Genomic DNA, 20,862 nt, shown 5'->3' with positions numbered 1-20,862 from the left:
CATGCAATAGAATATTATTCAACCTCAAAAAGGAAAGAAATCCTGACACATGCTACAATGTGAATGACCCTTGAAGACCTTATGCTAAGTGAAATAATCCAGTCACAAAAAAAAAAATTCTATATGGTTCCACTAATATGAGGTACGTAGAATAGTCAAATTTATAGAGATAGAAAGTAGAATGGTGGTTGCCAGGGGCTGGGGAGAAGGGGTAATGGGGAATTATTGTTTAATGGGTATGGAATTTCAGTTTGGGAAGATAGAAAAAGTTCTGCACATGGATGGTGGTGATGGTTGCACAACAGTGTGAATATATTTAATGACACTGAACTGTACACTTAAAAACTGTTAAAATGGGGGGCCAGCCCCGTGGCTTAGTGGTTAAGTTTGGTGCACTCCACTCCAGTGGCCCAGGTTCACGGGTTCAGATCCTGGGCGTGCACCTACACCATTCATCAGCCATACTGTGGCAGTGACCCACATATAAAGTGGAGGAAGACTGGCATGGATGTTAGCTCAGGGCTAATCTTCCTCAGCAAATAAATAAATAAATAAATAGTTAAAACGGTAAATTTTATGTTATGTTTATTTTACTACAATTAAAAAAAGGGAAATGGGAAATGGTGTATGCATACTACAGAATACTGTGCAGCATGTTCTATGTTGCAACCACTGATCCACCTCACTCTCTTAAGCATATTGCTGAGTAAAAAAAGCAAACTGTGGAACAATATAGAGCATGATTTCATTTATACAGGGGAAAATAAACAAAAGCTATATTTCTATTTTTAAATACACAGAAAATGATCTGGAAGAACAAATACCAACCTAGTAACATTAGTTTCCTTTGGGACAGGGACCTACATGAAGAGGTCAAAAAGGAGATCTACCTATAATGTTTGACTTAAACAACAAAAACATATTCATGTATTACTTGAAGAATTGAAATGCTTTTTATAAAAAATGAAAAGAAGGGGTCAACTACAGAAAATATATAGTGTGGTAAGTAAAGAAGGCAGAGGTGCTGTAGGCATACCAGAAAGCACAGGTGCTATGAACATACACAGGGTACCTCACTGCAGCCTGGGAAAAACAAGGAAGGCTTCCCAGAGGAGAAAAGAAAGCTTGAAACAAGTCTTGAAAGAAGAGTATAAAGTAGCCAAGAAAAATGTGAGTGGGAAGAAAAAGATGGAGAGGGTATTATAGGCAGAGGGAAATGAACGTGTGAGGGCATGGAGGTATGAAAGAACATAGCTTTCTCTGGGAACTGGAAATAGTTCACCAGCCTTGAAGCACAGAATCTATGTAGATGAGTGTAGGATTTGGCTTTTACACTGAAAACAATAGGGAATTTTTAAAGCTTATAGGAGTCGCCGGGAAGTTTTAGAAAGATCGCTCTAGCTGTTGTGCAGAAAATTGATTGAATAGTAGTTGTAAAACCAAAAAGGTCACTTTCAAAGCTACTTTAGTAATCCAGGAGAGAAATGATAAAAGGGGGTAGGAGTTGATGAAGGGGGGACAGGCAAGGAACAACAGAGGGTTGTTTGATATTGGGCATTTAATTTGAAAAGGATTTCCAAGTGGACGTGTTCAATAGGGGGTTGAATTATACAGGTCTGGAACTCGGGAGAGATGTCTGGTTAGAATCGCACATTTGGGAGTCAGGCTACTGAAGCCAGGAGAATTCAGTCTCTTCTGTGTCATAAACCTCACCCTCTCAACTGGCTCCTTTACATCGACATTTAGGTAGACTCCAGTCTCTCTCAACTTTAAGGGGAAAAAACTCCTTCTCAACTCCATCCTCCCATTCTCTACTCCTTTATAGAAAAATTTTTAAAATTCTTGAATGAGCTGTGTTCTCAACGTTCTTCCCACTTCCCATCACTCCACGAAAATAGCTATTGCAAAGGTCACTAAACATAAGAGATGCCTTCAGTCATCGGCTTACTTTGGTCTCTCAGCAGCCTTTGATACAGTATTAAATGTACCCTTTCCTTCCCTCCTTCTGTTAATACTCTAGTCCCTTGGCTTTCATGACACCTCATCCTTCTGGTTTTCCTCCTACATCTCTTCCTATTCTTCAGCTTCCTCTATGAGCTTCTCTTCTTCTACCTCCTACTTCCTATATAATCCAACCAAAGGCAGATAGAATGTGATTGGAAAATTATTATGGAAGGGTTACAAATTCTATTGCAAATAATCCTGCAAGCCTAAAACAAAGCTACTTCTCTCCCCACTATGAATCAATATCAAGTGAATAAGCATAGCCTTCTGCTGAAGTAACCCCCTGTGGTAGGCTAAATAGCAAAGGATGTCCACATCTTACTCCCCAGAACCTGTGAATATTTTACCTTTACATGGCAAAAGAGACTTTGCAGAAGGAAAAAAAAAAAAGACTGAGAAGATATGATTAAGTTAAAGGTCTTGAGATAGGGAGATTATCCTGGATTATTCTGGAGGCCCCAACATAATCGCAAGCGTTCTTGTAAGTGAAAGAGGAAGGCAGGAGAGTCAGAGAAGGAGATGTGAAGACCGAAGTAGAAGTGGAGTGGAGACTGCTAGCTTCGGAGATGGAAAGGGCCCATGAGCCAAGGAATACAAACAGCCTCTAGAAACTGGAAAAGACAAGGAATAGCTTCTCCCCTAGAGCCTCTAGAAGGAACACACCCCTGCCAACACATTGATTTTTAGCCCCATAAGACCTCTTTTGGACTTCTGACCTCCAGAGCTGTAAGATAATAAATTTCTGTTGTTTTAAGCCACTAAGTTTGTGGTAATTTGTTACAGCAGCAACAGGAAATGAATATACCCACTTTAAAAGGTAAAAAATAAAGAAACAAACTGGATCCTAAAGCAAAGATGGTTGGCCCCAAGAAAACTCTTCTGACTTCCCATTATGACAAGAAAAGCCTCAAGGAACCTCTTCTCCAGAGTAAGTCTAGTGAGACCACCTAGTGATTTTTCTGCTATCTTGCCTTGAGGGTTCTTTGTCTGGATGGGCTAGGTGACGACTCTCCCATTCCCATCCTCTGGAACATACCTGGAACTAGGTCTGACTCTTCCCTTCCCCTTGGTCAACCACGGTGAGGATTTTCCTAGGAAGATGTTTAGCTCACCTATAGGTCACCTCTTCCCAGCATGAGAGTGGAGACCAGGAAAGAGCCAGCGCCACATAGGAAGCTCTCAATGATTAGCGGATGAGAGCTGGGTGTGGTGATGCTGGGCTCTGAATGGGATCCCTCTTTACAGGAAATGTCCCCCTTATCAGGTGTGTCCCAGTGAATGCAGCCAACTGCTGAGGTCGGAAAACACCATGGGCAAGACTTCAATTGAGGAGCCCTGGAGATTCACAATCCTAGGGTCTCTCTATTCTCTGCTGAGTCCCAAGACAGACAGTCCTTTGAAAACAAAGAACAAAAATATATAGGTCACTCACACTATGGTCACTCACACTATCCACAAAAATAAATCCTAGCTGGATCAAAGATGTAAGCACAGAAACCACTATACAAGTATCAGAAAACACAGAAGAATGTTAATGATCTTGTCATATGAAAGACCTTATTAAAACACAAAAATCAAAAGCTAAGAAAGAAAAGATTGATAAATCTGACCTCAAAATTTAAAACTTCTTTTCAATACAAGATACCACACAGTTAAAAGGCAAGAGAAAGACTGGGAGAAGATATTTGCAACATATATAAAAAAGGACTAATATTTTTCTTTAATTATCCTGGATCAGGAAGAGACAAACAATATAGAAAAACAGGTAAAGGATATGAGCAGGTATATCACAGAAAAAAACACAAATGGCCAATAAACATATGAATGGATGTTCAACTTCCCTATTATCAAAGTACTAGAAAGAAAACAATGAGATTCTATTTTCTACCTTTCATATTGGCAAAATTTAACATTTGATAATATTCAGTGTTGGGAAGAGTAAGGAGAAATGAGACCGCTTACACCCTGCTGGTGGGAGCATAAACTAGTACAGTCACGTTGGAGGGGCGTTTGGCAGTATCTACTAAGATTACAAATGCATAGTTTAGGATACCACTCCTAGGTATATGCCCTAGAGCAGATGTTCAAATGTTCTCAAAATGTGGTCCATAGATCCTTTGGGGCGCCCAAAACCCTTTCGGGGGTCTATAAGATTCAAAACTATTTTCATAATAGTATTAAGACATTGTTTGTCTTTTTTACTGTGTGACATTTGCACTGATAGTGCAAAAGCAAAGGTAAGAGGAAAAGAAAAAGCAAGACTGAGTAAAACTGCTAGTGCCTTAGTGCTCATCAAGGCAGTGGCATTAAACTGTACTAGTAGTCACTGTATTTTTCACCACCACACACTTAAGAACGTCCTTGGTGAAACAGTAAAAAGTATTAAATCTCCATCCTTGAGTAGATGGCTTTCTAATATTCTGTGTAACAAAACCGGAAGTACAGAGAAAGCACTTGTGTTGCATACTGAAGTACAACGGTTGACCCAAGGAAAAGCACTTGTGAGATTGAGTTGGGAGCTGAACTAGTCACTTTTTTCATAGAACACCCTTTTTCTTGAAATAATTACTGACAGATAAATTATGGCTATTCAGACTTGGGTATTTGGCTGGCATTTTCTCAAACATGAACAAGTGAACCTGTCACTTCAAGAAAAACAACTGACGGTATCTGGTGTCATTGATAAAATCTGAGCTTTCAAGCAAAAATTAGCATTTTGGAAAACTTTCACCTCCACCATACGCTTAAAATGAGAGCAGTGGTGATATTAATGAATGAGACATTGACACTGTATAATGAACCGTGTCTGCATTTGAAAGATCTGCATAACTCAGTGAACCAATATTTTCCAAATTGCCAGTGTATGGTGTTATAAAATCATTCACAGGCAAAAGATCTGTTGAACTACCAGGTAGACCAACAGATTTTAATATAACAAAGTATGGAAAGTTGATTAGGGCGGGCCTGGCGGCGCAGTGGTTAAGTGCGCATGTTCTGCTTCTTGGCGGCCAGGGGTTCGCCAGTTCGGATCCCGGATGCGGACATGGCACCGCTTGGCAAAAGCCATGCTGTGGTACGCATCCCACATATAAAGTAGAGGAAGATGGGCATGGATATTAGCTTAGGGCCAGTCTTCCTCAGCAAAAAGAGGAAGATTGGCAGTAGTTAGCTCAGGGCTAATCTTCCTCAAAAAAACAAAGAAAGAAAGAAAAGTTGATTAACATGCTTTCAATATCCACATTAAAAGCAATTTTAAGAAACTATAACTTGCTGAGCATTGATGTAGTATTAAAGAATATCCACAATTATCTGAAAAGGCTATTAAAACACCTCCTCATTTTTCTAATTACATATCTGTGTGATATACTTCAACCAAAACATCGTAATAGAGAAAACGCAGAAGCAGATATGAGAATCCAGATGTCTCCTATTAAGCCTATTTTTTTTTAACTGCTCTTGTTTTTTTGGGGGTTTTTTTGTTTTTTTTTTTTTGGCAGGGAAGGATTCACCCTGAGCTAATATCCATTGCCAATCACCCCCCCTTTTTTTTTCCTCCCCAAAGCCCCACTGCATGGTTGTATATCCTAGTCGTAAGTCCTTCTAGTACTTCTATGTGAGCCATCTCCACAGCATGGCAACTGACAAATGAGTAGTGTGGTTCCACCACCCAAAATGAACCTGGGCTGCCAAAGCAGTAAGAGTGCCAAACTTAAACCACCAGGCCATCAGGGTTGGCTCCTGTTAAGCCTATTAAAGAGAATTGCAAAAAATGTAATACAATATTCCTGTTGTCATTAATTATAATTTGGCTTTGGAAAAGTTATTTTTCATTTAAAAATATCATTTATGTTAACATGTAATGGGCTTATTGCTATTATTTTTAATGAATAAATATTTTTAAAATTTCTCACTTTTAATCTCTCATATATTGAATAGCGATAGATATAAACCCACATAAACAAATTCTCTTAGGAGTGTAAAGGGGTTCTGAGAGATCAAAAAGTCTGGGAACCACTGCCCTAGAGAAACTCTGACAAGGAGTCATGTTCAGAAATGTTCACAGCAGTATTGCTTGTAAAAGCAAAACATTGGGAAAAATCTAGTAGTCTATCAATAAAGAATGGTTAGGGCTGGCCCAGTGGCACAGCAGTTAAGTTTGCACATTCCACTTCAGCAGCCTGGGGTTCACCGGTTCAGATCCCGGGTGCAGACCTACACAATGCTTGGCACGCCATGCTGTGGTGGGCGTCCCACATATAAAGTAGAGGAAGATGAGCACGGATGTTAGCTCAGGGCCAGTCTTCCTCAGCAAAAAGAGGAGGACTGGCAGCAGATGTTAGCTTAGGACTAATCTCCCTCAAAAAAAAAAAAAAAAGAATGGTTAATAAACCATTTTATAGCCATACTATTGGATATTATGCCACATTTTTTTAAAAAAATAGAGTAAATCTGGATGTGGCGAAATAAAAATGTTTCCAAAACACTGAATGAAAAAACCTGCAGGATATGTACAGTATGGTATACTTTTTGTAGAAATAAAAACACAACACAATGCATTTTCTAAAAAAAAAAAAAAAAAAAAGACCAGAAAGGCTACCAGGATACATACCAAACTGTTAACAGTTTTTTCCCCTTTGGGAAGGGGAAAAGAGGACTAGGATTGTGGGTAATGGCCAAAGGGTACTTTAGTCCCATCTATGTATAATGTTTTGAGTTTTTGTTTTTGTTTTACAAGGAGAATGTACTAGTGTAATTAAAGATAATGAGGAAAAAGGAATAAAGCCAACGAGGTCAAGCCCACTGGCATTGAGAAAGAAAGGACTCGCTCTGAGTGCAGGCTGAGAGGGCCAGTGTATTTGCCACAGTGGTTCTGGAGTTGATGAGTCTAGGCAAGAGCCACGAAGGGTGAAACCAGGCGACAGAGGGGATGGGCTGGCCGAAATGGTGGTGGCCACCTGGCCCGCGCAACTTTCTGGGTCAGACACCTCCTGCTCCCTTCCCGGGACTTAATACAAAGGCCTTCACAGCCGCAGAGCACAGCCTCTCCCGCTTCTGCCGTCATGAACCTCGCCCCGATGCCAGCAAACTCTTGCCCCATTCCCGGTCCCCACTGCCCAGCTCCAGATCCATGACCTCAGCGGACACATCAGAGGCAGAGCTCCAGGCTGGCGGTGGTGGAAGGAGACGAGCAGGCTAAGGCAGAGCTTCCCTAAGCGCCACACAAGAAGACTACAGCCTGAGTCGCCACAGCACACCTGGAGACACTCTGAGACACCAGAAGCGTGACGGGGATGGGGGTATAGAGGGCAGCTAGGTTGCGGGAGGGCGCAATTACCAAATACACCGCACAAGCTCCGAAGCAACCTGCCGCCTCTTCCAGTGGCCGTGGGGCAGGCTTCGCTTTCGAAAGCAGCGCCACAGCGTTTCCATTGGTTTTCCATTCCAGCCAACCAGCAGGTCTCCCTATGGCCCACGCCTCGATTAAGAGGCCAATCAGGAGAGGGTATGTGCTTCCCATCGCGTAAGACCAACTAAAAGCTTGCTCATTTCTGACTGACACGTGGACAGCCAACCAGAAGAGCCGAGGGCTGGTTATTCAGCCTCCTAGTTCAGTCACCATCTCGATCTAGGTGCCTGTCCTTGTCTGTCCTGCCTGGAATCTAAGGTTTGGATTTGAGAGATATAACCAAAAAGGAGGTCCAAGCTGGAGGGATGGTGGCCCACGAGGCGAAGTAATATTTCCCCCAGTTTCCAAGGAGGTTGGCCCTGAGGTCAGATAATGTTGCTTTGCCACCAGGCTGATTGCTTCACTTTCCCCCAAAGTCAGGTAGGAAGAAGTCTAGGAACATTCAGGGCCTTTATGTTTGTGTGTGTGTGAGGAAGATTTGCCCTGAGCTAACATCTGTTACCAACTGTCCTCTTTTTGCTTGAGGAAGACTGTCACTGGGCTAACATCTGTACCAATCTTCCTCTGCTTTATGTAGGATGCCACCACAGCGCAGCTTGATGAGAGGTGCTAGGTCAGCACCCGGGATCCGGACCCTGGGCTGCTGAAGCTGAGCAGGCGAACTTAACCACTACACCACAGGGGCCCGGCCCCCATTCAGGGCCTTCAATTAAGAGTGTTGGTTTATCTACAGTGAGGAGTGGTAGGGTTGCTCAATTAGCAGCAATAAATACTACTTGTAGAACAACTAAAATGAAATGTGCAGGGAAATTTTTTAAAACCTGATAGTGGTATCACCACAACTAAGTGTTCCAGAAAATGCAAATTAAAACTAAGAAATACCATTTTCAACAAGTAGTTTGAATAATTATCAGTTGTTTAATAGTTTTCCTCTTTTGGCAAAGAAACTTTTTGTGGGGAAACAGGAATTTTTCCACTTTTGGACAGGAAACAGAAATTCTCATTTGCTGTAAGTGGGAGCCTAAACCACACTCTCTAAGAAGGCGCCTTAGTAGTACCTACCAAAATGTAAAATGTACACATCCTTTGATCCAGCAATTCCTTCTCTCAAAATCTATCCCACAGAAATACTTAAATACATGAGCAAGGTTTTATATAGCATTATTTGTAACAGTGAATGATTGGAGACAAACTGCCATCAATAGGTGAATCATTAAATTGTGATACAACCATACTATGAAATGTTATGCCGCCATTTTTTAAAATGAGGTAAATTTCCATGTACTAATGAGAGGAAGTCCACAACACATTGCAAAGTGAAAAAATTCCGTTCAAAATAGTACATATAACAGACCAGTTTGTTTTTAAAATGACTATATACAAGTGTGTGGGTATTCATACATATATCCGTGTGTATGAACATATGTATATTTATGTATGCATATATGCATGCAGTTATATACATATATTTGTGCATAGGAAAAGGTCTGGGAAGACACCAGATTAAGTTATTCTTGGAGAATGGGAGTAGGGAGAGGGAATAAGGAGAAATCTTTCCCTCTTGACACATTTATATTTTGTTTGAATTTTGTCAACTAGCATTACTTTTGAATTTTTATCACCACAATGAAACATTTTAACAAAATAGGCACTTTTGTCATCAGAACAATCAACAAAATTATAATTTATATATTTTAAATACGAATAATTCCATATAGGTATTTCATTTAAAATTTTCAGCTAGAAGACCTGGGGTAAAATTAGGGCAACTGTAAATCAAATCACCATTGAATTTCAGTAGGGTACTCATGACTTGATACAATAGGATGTGGTAAAACAAAACCTAATCAGGGTAAGTGAAGAGTCATTCATTTCTGGAAGAGAAAACTAACTACAATACAGCAAACTCCATCATATGGGAAAAACCGTGCTTTCACCTTTTTGGTGGCATCACCTCCAGGGTTTACTCAACTCCTTGGCAAAGGTTGGAAATCAGAAAAATTAGAGATTCAAGATACCTCAGTCAAATCCCCTCATTTTATAGTTGAGAAAACAGGCCCAGAGTGGTGAAGCAATTTGCCTAAGGTGCTACAGCCAGCTGATAGCATAGCCAGCTCCAGAACCTAGGTTTCTCTTCTAGGCTTAGTACTCTTTCTACTTTCAGATCTTCCTGAGTCTTCATTCCGATGACATATTAGGAAATACTTTTAAGTCTCATGAATATTAGACACCCCTACATTTAAACTTTAGAAAAATGCATTAACAAAATAAAAATGTATATCCCTCCATTAGCACAGATGATCAAAAGTTGACTGTATTTGGACAAAAAACATTATTGGTATAATAATATAACATTTTCTTGAAAAGTAATGCATAAATTTCTGTGAATCCAATTGTATTTTACTGTTAAGAACTACTGTTTTATCCAATTTCTGGTTGATCTTCAATTGGCAGTGCCTCTTAATCCTTTACCTTCAGTTTCCCTCTATCAAGTAGTTGATGATCTATATACAAACACTTAAAACCACCATAGGAAGAACCTATTTAAAGGAAGGCTGTAGAGATTTAAAGAATCCTTTTATAATATTAATAATTACCCCAGTTTGTAAGGAATGAGTTTTCTGTTCTCAAAGCATAGACAGATAGACAGACAGACAGATACATAGATAGATAGGCAGACAGACAGGCAGAGGAGAGAGAAAACAAAATCAAAACAGGGAATAATCATTTTCTTGTACAAGCAAGGTAAAAAAAAAAAAAAGAAAGATAAGAGGAATGAGGGGTGGTGGGTAATCAGAGAGTGGCAGAGAACCACAAGCTAAATTAGTCACAAAGTGTTCATATTTTAAAATTAAACTTAAAACTATGATATATAGGGGCTGGCCCCATGGCCGAGTGGTTAAGTTCGCGCGCTCCGCTGCAGGCAGCCCAGTGTTTTGTTAGTTCGAATCCTGGGCGCGGACATGGCACTGCTCATCAGACCACGCTGAGGCAGCGTCCCACATGCCGCAACTAGAAGAACCCACAACGAAGAATACACAACTATGTACCGGGGGGACTTTGGGGAGAAAAAGGAAAAAATAAAATCTTTAAAAAAAAAACAAAACTATGATATGTAAGTGGACTAACAACCATCTAACCTTCAGGCTATAATTACAGTGGTGTCTAGTTTTAGACTCTATGTCTTAGAGACATGTGAGGACCTTTGAGAGATTTCAGAATAATAAAGATAAAAGGGTTAAAAAATGAGCCAAGTGAGGAAAACTCAGAACTGTTATTGTGTCTAAGAAGAGATGATCAGGGGTGACTCAACGGTCCTCAAGGATATGAAGAAATACCCATTTCAGTGAGCAGCTGGTCTGCATTTCCACAGCAGAAAGTAATTTTATTTAAATTATTACAGCATATATTTGAAGATACAAGTGTTTCACCTAGGCAATCTCATCAAACAAAAACTCCAGAGAAGCCTGAATGCTGTCCACCTCTCCCATTCTTTACTAGCTCAACACCACATCTCAAAGAATGGGTCAAAGGGGAGATAAGGCATCTTTGGAATGTGAAGATTCAGACTTCTTTCGGGTCCAGCTACTGTGTTCAAAATTTTTTGTTAGCCTCTATCCCCCATGTCCAGTGTAAGGCTGAGCCGCTTCTGTGCTATGGATAAAGTGATTAATTAATAGTAAACACCTAGATGCATGCACAAACTTGAATTCCTCATAACAGAATGCTTCTTCTCAGTGTTGATGGGTAAGAGGGCTTGGATTGGGGTTCTTTCGGGATCCAATTACTGTGCTAAAATGGCCCATTTGACTCCAAAGAAGGGGAATTTACCTAACCTGCTATTAAAAAAAAAAAAAGACTGGATAACCAGCTAGATGTGCCGGGACCTCTTATTTTGTCTCTAGCATTTTCTTGTCCTGTACAGACATCTGAACTAAAGTATAAGAAGTGTAAGGTCTATAAAGAAAGAGAATGCAATCATAGTCTATTTGTACCATGACCACCCCACCCCATCCCCAGCCCAGCTTTTATCATAAAGTTGGGCACACAGAAGGCTATTAACTAGTACTTGTTAAATGAATGTCATCTGTCCAAAATTTTAATATTTTATTTTATAGCTGCTTGTTCTAGTTATTCTCTAATTCATTGTCTAACACTGCTGCCTCTGAAGACTGCATTTCTCTCGTTATTCATCCTCTCTTATCTCACAGAAACATCTATTCTTCCCTACCCCCTCAGATAACTTTAGTCATCTAATTCCTGAACTACCAAAACCTCTTAACTTCCTTAATTCAGCCCCCACTCTTCTACTTAGAACCAAACATCAATGTTAAGTCACCTTAATTCATAATGTTTTGACCACATCACTTTCTATACCTTCTTTCCATGCTCAGTTACATGACTAAAACTAGCTTTGACTTCCCAAATGACAAGACTCCTACCTCCTCTCATTTCAAACTTTTCCCAAAACCCACTTTGTGTAGGAAGCCATTTCAGAACACCTTGGTCAGATGAAAATATCCACCCATCAAAAGTTCTCAGAGTTCACTCACCTTTCTGCCTGCATCAAATCTATTTGAAAGAAAAAAAGAAGTCTCAATTGAGGTAAAAAGCCCATGAAAGAAACAGTGTTTGTAGGTGGTGTGTGGGTGTGTTGGAGGATTAAGCACATGCACACACATGTTTATGTACACATATAGTATATGCATATACATACATACACACACACATGCTGTAAATATATCCTGCCCAAATTAGCACAAACCCACAAGCTTAAAAACCAAATCTGCTAAATCTGACCCAAACCACAGGTACTGAGCCCTATGGCTACTTCCTACAAGCAGATGCATTACCTTTGTGACAAAGTCAATTGCGAGTTGCAAGAAGGACAGGTAAATATCACTACAGGCAGCTAGGATTCTGCTTTTTTTTAAAAGTTAAATGCAAAGCTTACTTATCACCTCAGGATATTGACCACGTGGTATGATTTCTGCACAATACCCAGAATATCCTAGACACTGAGAAATACTAAATTTACAACTTAAGCAGGAAAACAGAGGCTTGCTTCACAGTGGTTTAATATGAACAGAGTTGAATATGACATTGTCTGACAGAAGAATGAATAGTTTGCTGAATAAAAGCCCCGAGTCAGGATATATACACAGCAGAAATGGGGCCTCAGGCTCTCAGCACTTGTGCACAATGAAAGAAGGAATCTTAAAAAAAAAAAAAAAGTCAATAACAGAGGATACAAATCAAAAAGGCAGCAACAATACCAACATTGGGGAGGGAGGAAAGGGAGCAGAGCCTCTCTCTAGGGGCTGCTCAGCCCCGGCAAAGGCTTGGCAGCTGGAGAGCTGATCTGTCTCAGGGAACTTCAGCGTTTAGATGGACTCCAAATCCCATGTCAAAATCTAATCCTAATCTCTCCGATCAGGGTCTTCTCAGAATCAGTCGTCCTTCTCCCCAAGACCCTGTATAGAGAACTCCAATCCTTCCGTGATAAGGAGTCTAAGCAAAGAACCCCCACTCTTGACCTGAAACCAGAGTTAACTTGCTCCCATCCCACCACTTGGGACAGATATCGGGGCCCAGCAAACAAACCACTACCTCCCAGAGAGAAGCCCAGGAAAGTTGCCAGCCTCAAGAAGCTGCTTCAGACTCTAAGATTTGGGAAATCCATACCCAGCTGCTATCCCTAGCTCAACTTCTGGAGAGAAGGCTGGAGGTCCATGGGAAACAAGTGCAGGCAGTTCAATAACCCTGTGACCAAGCTGGGAAGGGCAGTGACAACTCTTGCCTGAGCCCCATTCAACAGCTCAAAGTGCTTAGCAGAAGTCAGAGACTGTGTGGTTTGTTCATGCACTTCTGCCCTGTGGCAGCACTAAACAGGATGGGGGAAAGGAGAATGGAAGGAAGAGAGTGGTCATTCCCTTCCCTACCACCGGGAGGTACCTAGAAAATGATCCACGCCCACCCTTCAGGGAGTTACCTGGCAGTAGTGAGTTCCCCCCACCCCTCAAGCCACCAAACCTGCAAAGCTAACCCATAAAGCAGCAAGGGCTTGGGGAGGGAGAACTGCTGGTCCATACTAACTCACCTGCTGGTGAGCAAGAACAGCCAGCCAGAGCAGGGAGCCACAAAGGAGAGGGGCTAGGCAACAGGAGCTCCCTACTGTCCTACGGCTTTCTTCTGACTCTGAAGCAGCCATGATGATGGGCCCAGAAAACCCACACACCTTGCTCCACATAACAGACTGCTTATACTCTAGGAGGATTACTGCCATCAAAAGCAAGAAAGGAGAGAGAAAGCAACAAAAGAATCTGGAAAAAACTGGGAGCAGGCCTAGAGAAAACAAGGAGAGCTTTTGGGTCTCTATCACCTTCCCAAAAAGGAAAAAATTCATGCAGGTAGGAAAGGCAGGTTTTTCCCTGCTCGGCATTCCTGGTTAAACCTAAGTGTAAGAAAAATCCCCTGGACTTGCAGCATCAGTATGTATCCAAGTGCCTCACCAGCACGAGACCCGCCCCCCGACCCCAAGGTTAGCCTTCTGGCATGGGTAAATGCCCAAGAAATTGCCTTCTACTCCAATCCTCCCACCCACCCCCCAACCCCAAGCAAAGGGCATCTGCCTGTGGTTGCCCACCTCTCCTCAGAGAAGAGGATCCTAGCAGAGTGCCCACGGTATAGTCAAGTACCAAGGAACACAATGCCAGACAGTCTATCAGGCCAGGGGATGGGTAGCCAACTTCAGATCAAAGAGAGAAAGAGGCTTAGTGTAAAAACCAACGTCATTTCAGCAGGAAAGTAGAGGGCAAGTGGTGAGAGGGGCTCCTACTGGCGCACCTTCCCGGGGACGTAGTTCCTGTCAATTGCCTCCTCCTGCAGGAACATGTGTAGGCAGCGTTCATTCTGAGCCAGCGGATGCCCAGCAATTCTGTAAAGAGACCGAGATGGTTATCAGTAGTATTTGGGATTAGAGAGAATTCGCAGAGAGATGGGGTTGTGGACAGGGGAGGAAGGGCAAGGTCAGCCCTGAGGTTTAAGCAAGTAGAGAACAGCAGCAGGGCACCACTTCAACCCTAATATTGTAGAGGGGAAGGAGGATAGAGAGGTAGGGAGGGGGAAATCCCTAGACATGTCCAACATCCAGTGCTTTCTCAGGCCCCGAGGTACAGGATCAGAATTCTGCTCAAAGGAATGGAGTTTTACTATCCAGTCAGTCCACCACACAATTGGCACCACATCATATTACCCATTACAAAAGGGGAGATAGACGAAACATAGAGAAAGACTATGATGGCAAAAGTTGCCAAGAGGAGCCCCCAGGAACTTGGCTTACTTGTTAATAAACTGTTCGAGGCCCTGCCTCCTCTCTTCAATGAAGGACTCCTCAAAGATCCCTTCATCTCCTCGAAAAGGGAGCTGCCGCTTCAAGGCTTTCCCAGGCAGTGGGGGTACCACAATCTGCAGGCAGACACAAAATATCAGCCACACAGGAGAGGAAGGAGAGGGAATGAGATGCCAAGTACTATATACCTCATTTCCTGTTAGGCGTAGGGTCCATCCTACCTCACAGTCAGCAACTTGTAAGAACTGAGACCATAAGAACAGTGGGGATGGCTCAGGCCAAAAATTAATCCAACCCTGCTTTTGTAGGAGGACAGGTTTACTATCTCAAAAGAAAAGAAATAAACTCCAAATAGTCCTCCCTTTCTTTAACAATCCACTACCATCCAAGAATTTAGCTAGGCCTTTCCCAACACTGTACTTTCCATTTTTAGCACTTACAGGAGTTAAGCTGAATGAGTTTACTAGCCACTAGTTAAGTAATGCTTTTTCTTTACAATTTGTCCTAAACTTACCACTTTCAGGTTTCAAAGGGTATCACCCAGATGCAATATATTGGGATTTGGTAGATAGAGTGTGTTCACCCTCTCCACTACCTCCAAGATTTTATAGACTGTGATTTTATGCATTCTCAGTCTATGTGTATCTCCTCCTCCAAGGCTGCCACACAAGGAACGATGCCATACCTTACTGTCTCGCTCCAGCTCATTTTTTAGCCACTCAAAATCACTGTAGCGCCGTCGTACACAGGACTCCTTCAGCTTGAAGATAGGTAGGTTTGTCTACAGGGAAGGAAGGATAAGAGAAGAGAGATGGTAAGTAAGGTTCAGCCTGTGGTGGCCACCTGTCAGAACTACTTGGACAGGTCCCAGTGAAGAAATAGCTCCGATGAAGGTCGGCCCTGTGGCACAGCGGTTAAGTTCGCATGTTGCAATTCTCGGCAGCCCGGGGTTCGCCAGTTCGGATCCCGGGTGCAGACATGGCACCACTTGGCAAGCCATGCTGTGGTAGGCGTCCCATGTATAAAAGAGAGGAAGACGGGCATGGATGTTAGCTCAGGGCCAGTCTTCCTCAGCACAAAGAGGAGGACTGGCAGTAGTTAGCTCAGGGCTAATCTTCCTCAAAAAAAAAAAAAAAAAGAAAGAAATAGCTCTGATGGACCATGCTTCTAAAATTCTTTCAAAACACCACTGGGTGAATACCAATCCTTACCACATCCAGCCTTGTCACAGTTGGTGATTAGAAGTCCCTTGCTGCTTAGCATTTATCCTACAAATAGACTTGAAGTTGCATGTAAATATGTATGTACAAGGGTTTTCACTGCATTTTATCATTTGCAATAATAACAAATATCTATCAATCAGTAATTGGTTAAGTAAATTATGGTACACCTATTCATTAGAATACTGTACAACTAAGAAAAGAACGGGAAACATATATATGTGCCAGGACGGAAAGATAGTAAGTATTACAATCAAGATCCAGAACGGTATATACAGCTTGCCTCTTTTTGTATTTTAAAAAGGGATATGTGTATGTGTGTATATTTATATTTATGAATAAAATATTTATGAAAAGATACTGGTAATAGTGACTGACTTTGGAGAAAAAGACTAGGTAACTGGAATGGGTAGGAGGGTCACATTTTTCATTGTGCAATTTGAATTTATCATGTGCATGTATTACATTTTCAACTGAAAAGTGAATTTCAGTTCCCAGTAAAGAACAAGAGATAAGCACCTCCAAGGTATGCCTTTCTCTGCTTTTCCTGTCTAAATCCTCTCCATTCTACAAGTCCCGCTTCATCCAGGAAATCTTTCCTGACAAAACCAGCTTGATTTATTGGTCTTCCTCTGCTCTGAACACCTATGACACTTATATTTTAGTACTGCCTGACACGCTATTGTTTTATACATCATGCTTAGTCTTGCTACCTAACTAAATTGTAAATTCACTGAAATCAGGAGCTACAACTACTTCTGCATCTCCCTAAATGCGGTCTACACAAGTTACTCAATAAATACTCAGTTGATTCTAGAGGCCCTATGTATCTGTTTACCCTCTCCTTATTTAGAAAGTGCAGCAGAAATAGCAATTACATTACGTTGGCTTACCATAGCTTGTTCCGGATATAAATCAGCTTATTTCCACATCTTAATCATTGAGAATTTTCCCAAGGCTCTAATGGCAATGCAAATACCAGAGAAACAAAAAGCCTTGATCCTCACTCCTGTCTACAAGTTCTAAATAGAAATAGCCAGCTGCATGTATTAATACTGACTATATTTCCCACCAGCCAATTCAGATCAGCAGATGGAAATAAAAGGAACTAGCTTCTCTCCTTTCTCCACAACTGCCTCAGGGCAGGAAAAGAGCATCCTGGAGCCATGCTATAGCTTCCCACAGCACACACTACAACATACTTTATAGTCTTCAAGACTGGAAATTGTCTTTTCAGGATCCACTTCTAGGTGTAGGCCATCAAAAGCCCAATAACTGGCCAACTTACATTAGTTACAACTCTACCCAGGATCGAGGTCCAAGGAACGTCAACAGGTTGAAGTGGAGTGAGAGACGTACATGCCAAGTAATATTTTATTACCTATTCTTTAGAAGAATAAGAAACTGGAAACAGTGGTTTCTTCAGAAAGGGGAACCTCTGGAGGGCAGAGGGAGGGAGACTTAGTTTTTACACCTTTTGTACCTTTTGAATTTTGTACCATGTGCGAGTATTAACTATTCAAAATAAACCATTATAGAGAACATTCTCAGAATGCTGCAAGAAATATATACATGTATCAAATCATCACATTGTACACCTTAAACTTACACTTACGTGATGTTATACATCAACCATATGTGAATAAAGCTGGGGGAAAAATAATCCCACAAGAAAAAAAGTCCTTCAGTATCATGTGATTCCAGGCTTCCACCACAGTTCATTACAAATATTCTGATCCCCAAACAGTAGAACCTTAACTAGTAGGTTTTTACAGAAGCCAACAGAAGGGCCAAAGAAAAGAAAAAAATGCTGAGTAGATTCTTCCAAGACACAGAGACACCACCCACTGCCATTTTGTGGACTTCCTTCTTTGACTCACAAAAATGCTGTTCTTTCCCTACCCTGACAGAACGGTGACAATAATAGCCTTTCATCTCAGCACCTAGCCATCTAAGGAAGGGGCTACTACAGACTAGGATAGTCTCCCAGCTTCAACCTACAAATCACATGAGGAAGACAGGACTGTGTAGTACAGGATATAGAGAGCCCTCTGGCTCTGATTAACACAAAGTCAAGGGAAAGGAGAGAAAGAAGCACAGTTCAAGTCCACAGGACAACTGACATTTGAAAACTTCCATACGCATCATGTGAAGTCACCAGGACACCTCTCCAGACTCCTCATTTCTTGAGGAGGTGGGAGGGGGGAAATTCTTTCCTGAGCAAAACGAAAGAGAACAGCTTCAGAAATATTTAGCTATTATACAAAGAAAAAAAGTCAGGGCTATCTGCTTCTGCCACACCCAATACCTAACTCTCAAAGCCCATTCTCTGAGTCTCATGCTCCCTATAATGCCTACAACAATCAATCACTTAAAATAGCAATTTAAAACCAAATCATTTCACCAATTTTTCCCCAAAACAGAATTCAATCAAATATTAAAAGCCTATATAGCCATACAAATTAACATAAACTACACAAATTAAGTCAAACTCACAGAACTAGAAACTGCCATCAACCCTATCATCACTACACAATTAGATATTGTGGAAAAGACTGATGAAAAGCTTAGTGGGTAGAAAAACTTTGCACACTAAAGTTTTGCAACTTTAAGCGTTGCCAAAGAGACTAAAGTGTAGCAGAAAGAGTATGATGGGCTTTGGGGTCAGACAGACCTGGGTTCAAATGCCAGCCCAGCCACTTATTATTTACGTGTACATGGGCAAGTTACTTAAACTGCATTCCTCCTCAGTTTCCTATCTGTAAAATAGTGTTTTTTTAAGGATTTAACAACTAAAACCTAGTTCGGTGCCTGACACATAATAGGCACTGGGCGAACAGTTCCTGTTGTCATTAGAATGCCTGCAGTAGAGAGCTATCTCATTCATAACCCCTAAGGCTCTTGGGTAACGCATCAATACAATGTCTCCAAAACCCCACAGCAGAGAGTCCTTATACTGAACAACGTATGCCCAGGCTTCCCCAGGTAACTTCTCTACCATGAACAGTTTCCAGCTTTTATCGTATTTTGAGAGATCTAACTTCCATTCTTCCCCAAAGAGATGATTTCAAATAGTTCTTACATAGACAAGTTTTCCTCATTTTTCACTATTCGCTTTTCTTTCTTGAGTTTGGACTTTGCCTAACTTGGAATTTGGAGATCATCATTTCTCAACCAGATTTCAAAGCCCAGGTAGGAGAGCACACTCTCATTCAGTTCATTCATTCATTCAAAAATGAAAGCACATACACTCTTTTAGGTCTTCAAATGCTGTTTGAGTAGCATGCTGTCCATAGAGAATACTCTGGCCCTCTAGTCTGAGAAGAAAACATAAGAAAAATTAGAAAATGGTTATCAAACTTTTTTGCCTATAACCATTTCAACTGGGCAAAATAACCTGCAAACTGAGTAGTCTATCTGCATATTCGATCCTTGCATTGTGGACCAGGAACTAGAGAATAAAGTCCCCTGCAGTGCACAATGGAAGAAGCCACTCCTGGGGCAGCCCTGAAATATCACATATTAAAGTAACTACAGACCAGGGTCTGAATCCAGAAGGTTAATCTAGGACAGAATTGAGAGCCAATAGATATTGAAATAAACATTCTGGATACTTTAAATCTAAAGGATCAGCACAAGAGGAGAGCAGCGACTGACAATCCACCAATCCCAGTGCAAGGCCAGGGTTCACAGTGAGACACAGCACGTGGTGGTACCTGAGAAAAGTTAAGCATAAAACACTTCTCTCCTTCAGATGCTAATTCTACACAAATCTGGGAAGCACTCAGTCTCAAGGAGACTCCCTTTCTTACTTCCGCTCCACCAAGCCCACTGCCTCCCTTTTCGGGAGTCTATCTTCCCTTGAATCCAGGCTTTGCTCAACTCCATCATCCCAGGGAGACCTCACTAGGAAGAAGCCGGGCCTTCCTGCCCTCCCTCTTCAGATTGACTTCCCACAACCTAGTTTAGTTAGGGGACCCAGTGATATAGCGCCTTGGCTTTCCACCCCCCAGCCCTCTTCCACGCTCCCTTCCCTCCTCCTGTCGCCACAGTCGTGATTTCTATTTCCTTGATTCCTCACTCTGATCTTCTCCATCCTCCCCACCCCATCCAGCCATGCTTCACTTCTTGCTCATGAGCACTTGTTTTCCCTCACCCCGGTCCAGTGTCCCCCTCAGGAGTTTTCTGTACCCTCGGGCCACAACCGAGTCTGCAGACCTCTCTCCAAATCTATTAAGCTCTACTAAGCCCCAAATGACCCCTCCAAGCGTCTTCTCCACCGTTAGTCGTCCCTATGGCAGCCTCCCCCCAGCCCGCCCCCGCCCCCCTACCCCCCCCCGCCCAGCCGCCCGGTCCTCCCTCAGCTGTCTCCCTCACCCCGTGACTCACCCGCATGCGAACCTCATAGGTGGTGAAGCGCGCGCGGCCCACGCCCACCGTCTGTGGATTAAAGATGTCGATCTCCAGGAAGTTACTTGGCGGCCCATAAGCGTCGGTCAGGTCCTGCGGCTTCGAGTTAAGGCGCCGAGTGTCAGCTACCGCCGTGTCCGACATCTTTCCGAAGGAGAGACTGGGACCAGGGAAGGGGGGTGGGGGACAGAGGCCGGAGGGAGGAGCGCGCACGGCCCCTCCCGCTTGCAAAGTAACCAGCCAACCCACAGACAGCGGCGCCGCGCACGCGCGCCCACGCACGCACGCACGCACGCACGCGCACGTTGCCCCGGACCAGGGCCCGGCGCCCTGAATTGCAGCCCAGTTGGCGGTTGTGTGTCCTGTGCAGAGGACGCGTCATTCAGTCTTCCGGGCGGTGTTTGTAGCCGCCCCGGAACCTGCATCTCTAGTACGCACCACCCAATGTCCTGGGACGCCCTCCAGGCGGT

At 42.4% G+C, this 20,862-nt stretch overlaps 1 protein-coding gene across 2 annotated transcripts; it reads right to left on the bottom strand.

The window, feature by feature from the left end:
• Positions 1-11,964: 11,964 nt before the first annotated feature.
• On the bottom strand, positions 11,965-20,611 carry SNX12 (sorting nexin 12). 2 transcript variants are annotated; one of them, XM_046673527.1, is made up of 5 exons: positions 20,372-20,611; positions 15,448-15,543; positions 14,754-14,878; positions 14,258-14,348; positions 11,965-11,983 (listed from the first exon to the last, which is right to left on the bottom strand). In XM_046673527.1, exons 1-5 carry the CDS (start codon positions 20,534-20,536, stop codon positions 11,978-11,980), a joined length of 483 nt encoding a protein of 160 aa, XP_046529483.1. In that variant the 5' UTR covers positions 20,537-20,611; the 3' UTR covers positions 11,965-11,977. The 2 variants fall into 2 exon arrangements, with proteins under 2 accessions (XP_046529483.1, XP_046529481.1); XM_046673525.1 differs by lacking the exon at positions 11,965-11,983 and adding an exon at positions 12,473-12,627.
• Positions 20,612-20,862: the final 251 nt, after the last annotated feature.

Source organism: Equus quagga, chromosome 10, assembly GCF_021613505.1.
Source record: "Equus quagga isolate Etosha38 chromosome 10, UCLA_HA_Equagga_1.0, whole genome shotgun sequence".
NCBI classification, from domain to species: Eukaryota; Metazoa; Chordata; class Mammalia; order Perissodactyla; family Equidae; genus Equus; species Equus quagga.
The sequence above is the reverse complement of the archived record's forward strand: the minus strand, read 5'-3'. Positions and strand labels throughout refer to the sequence as shown.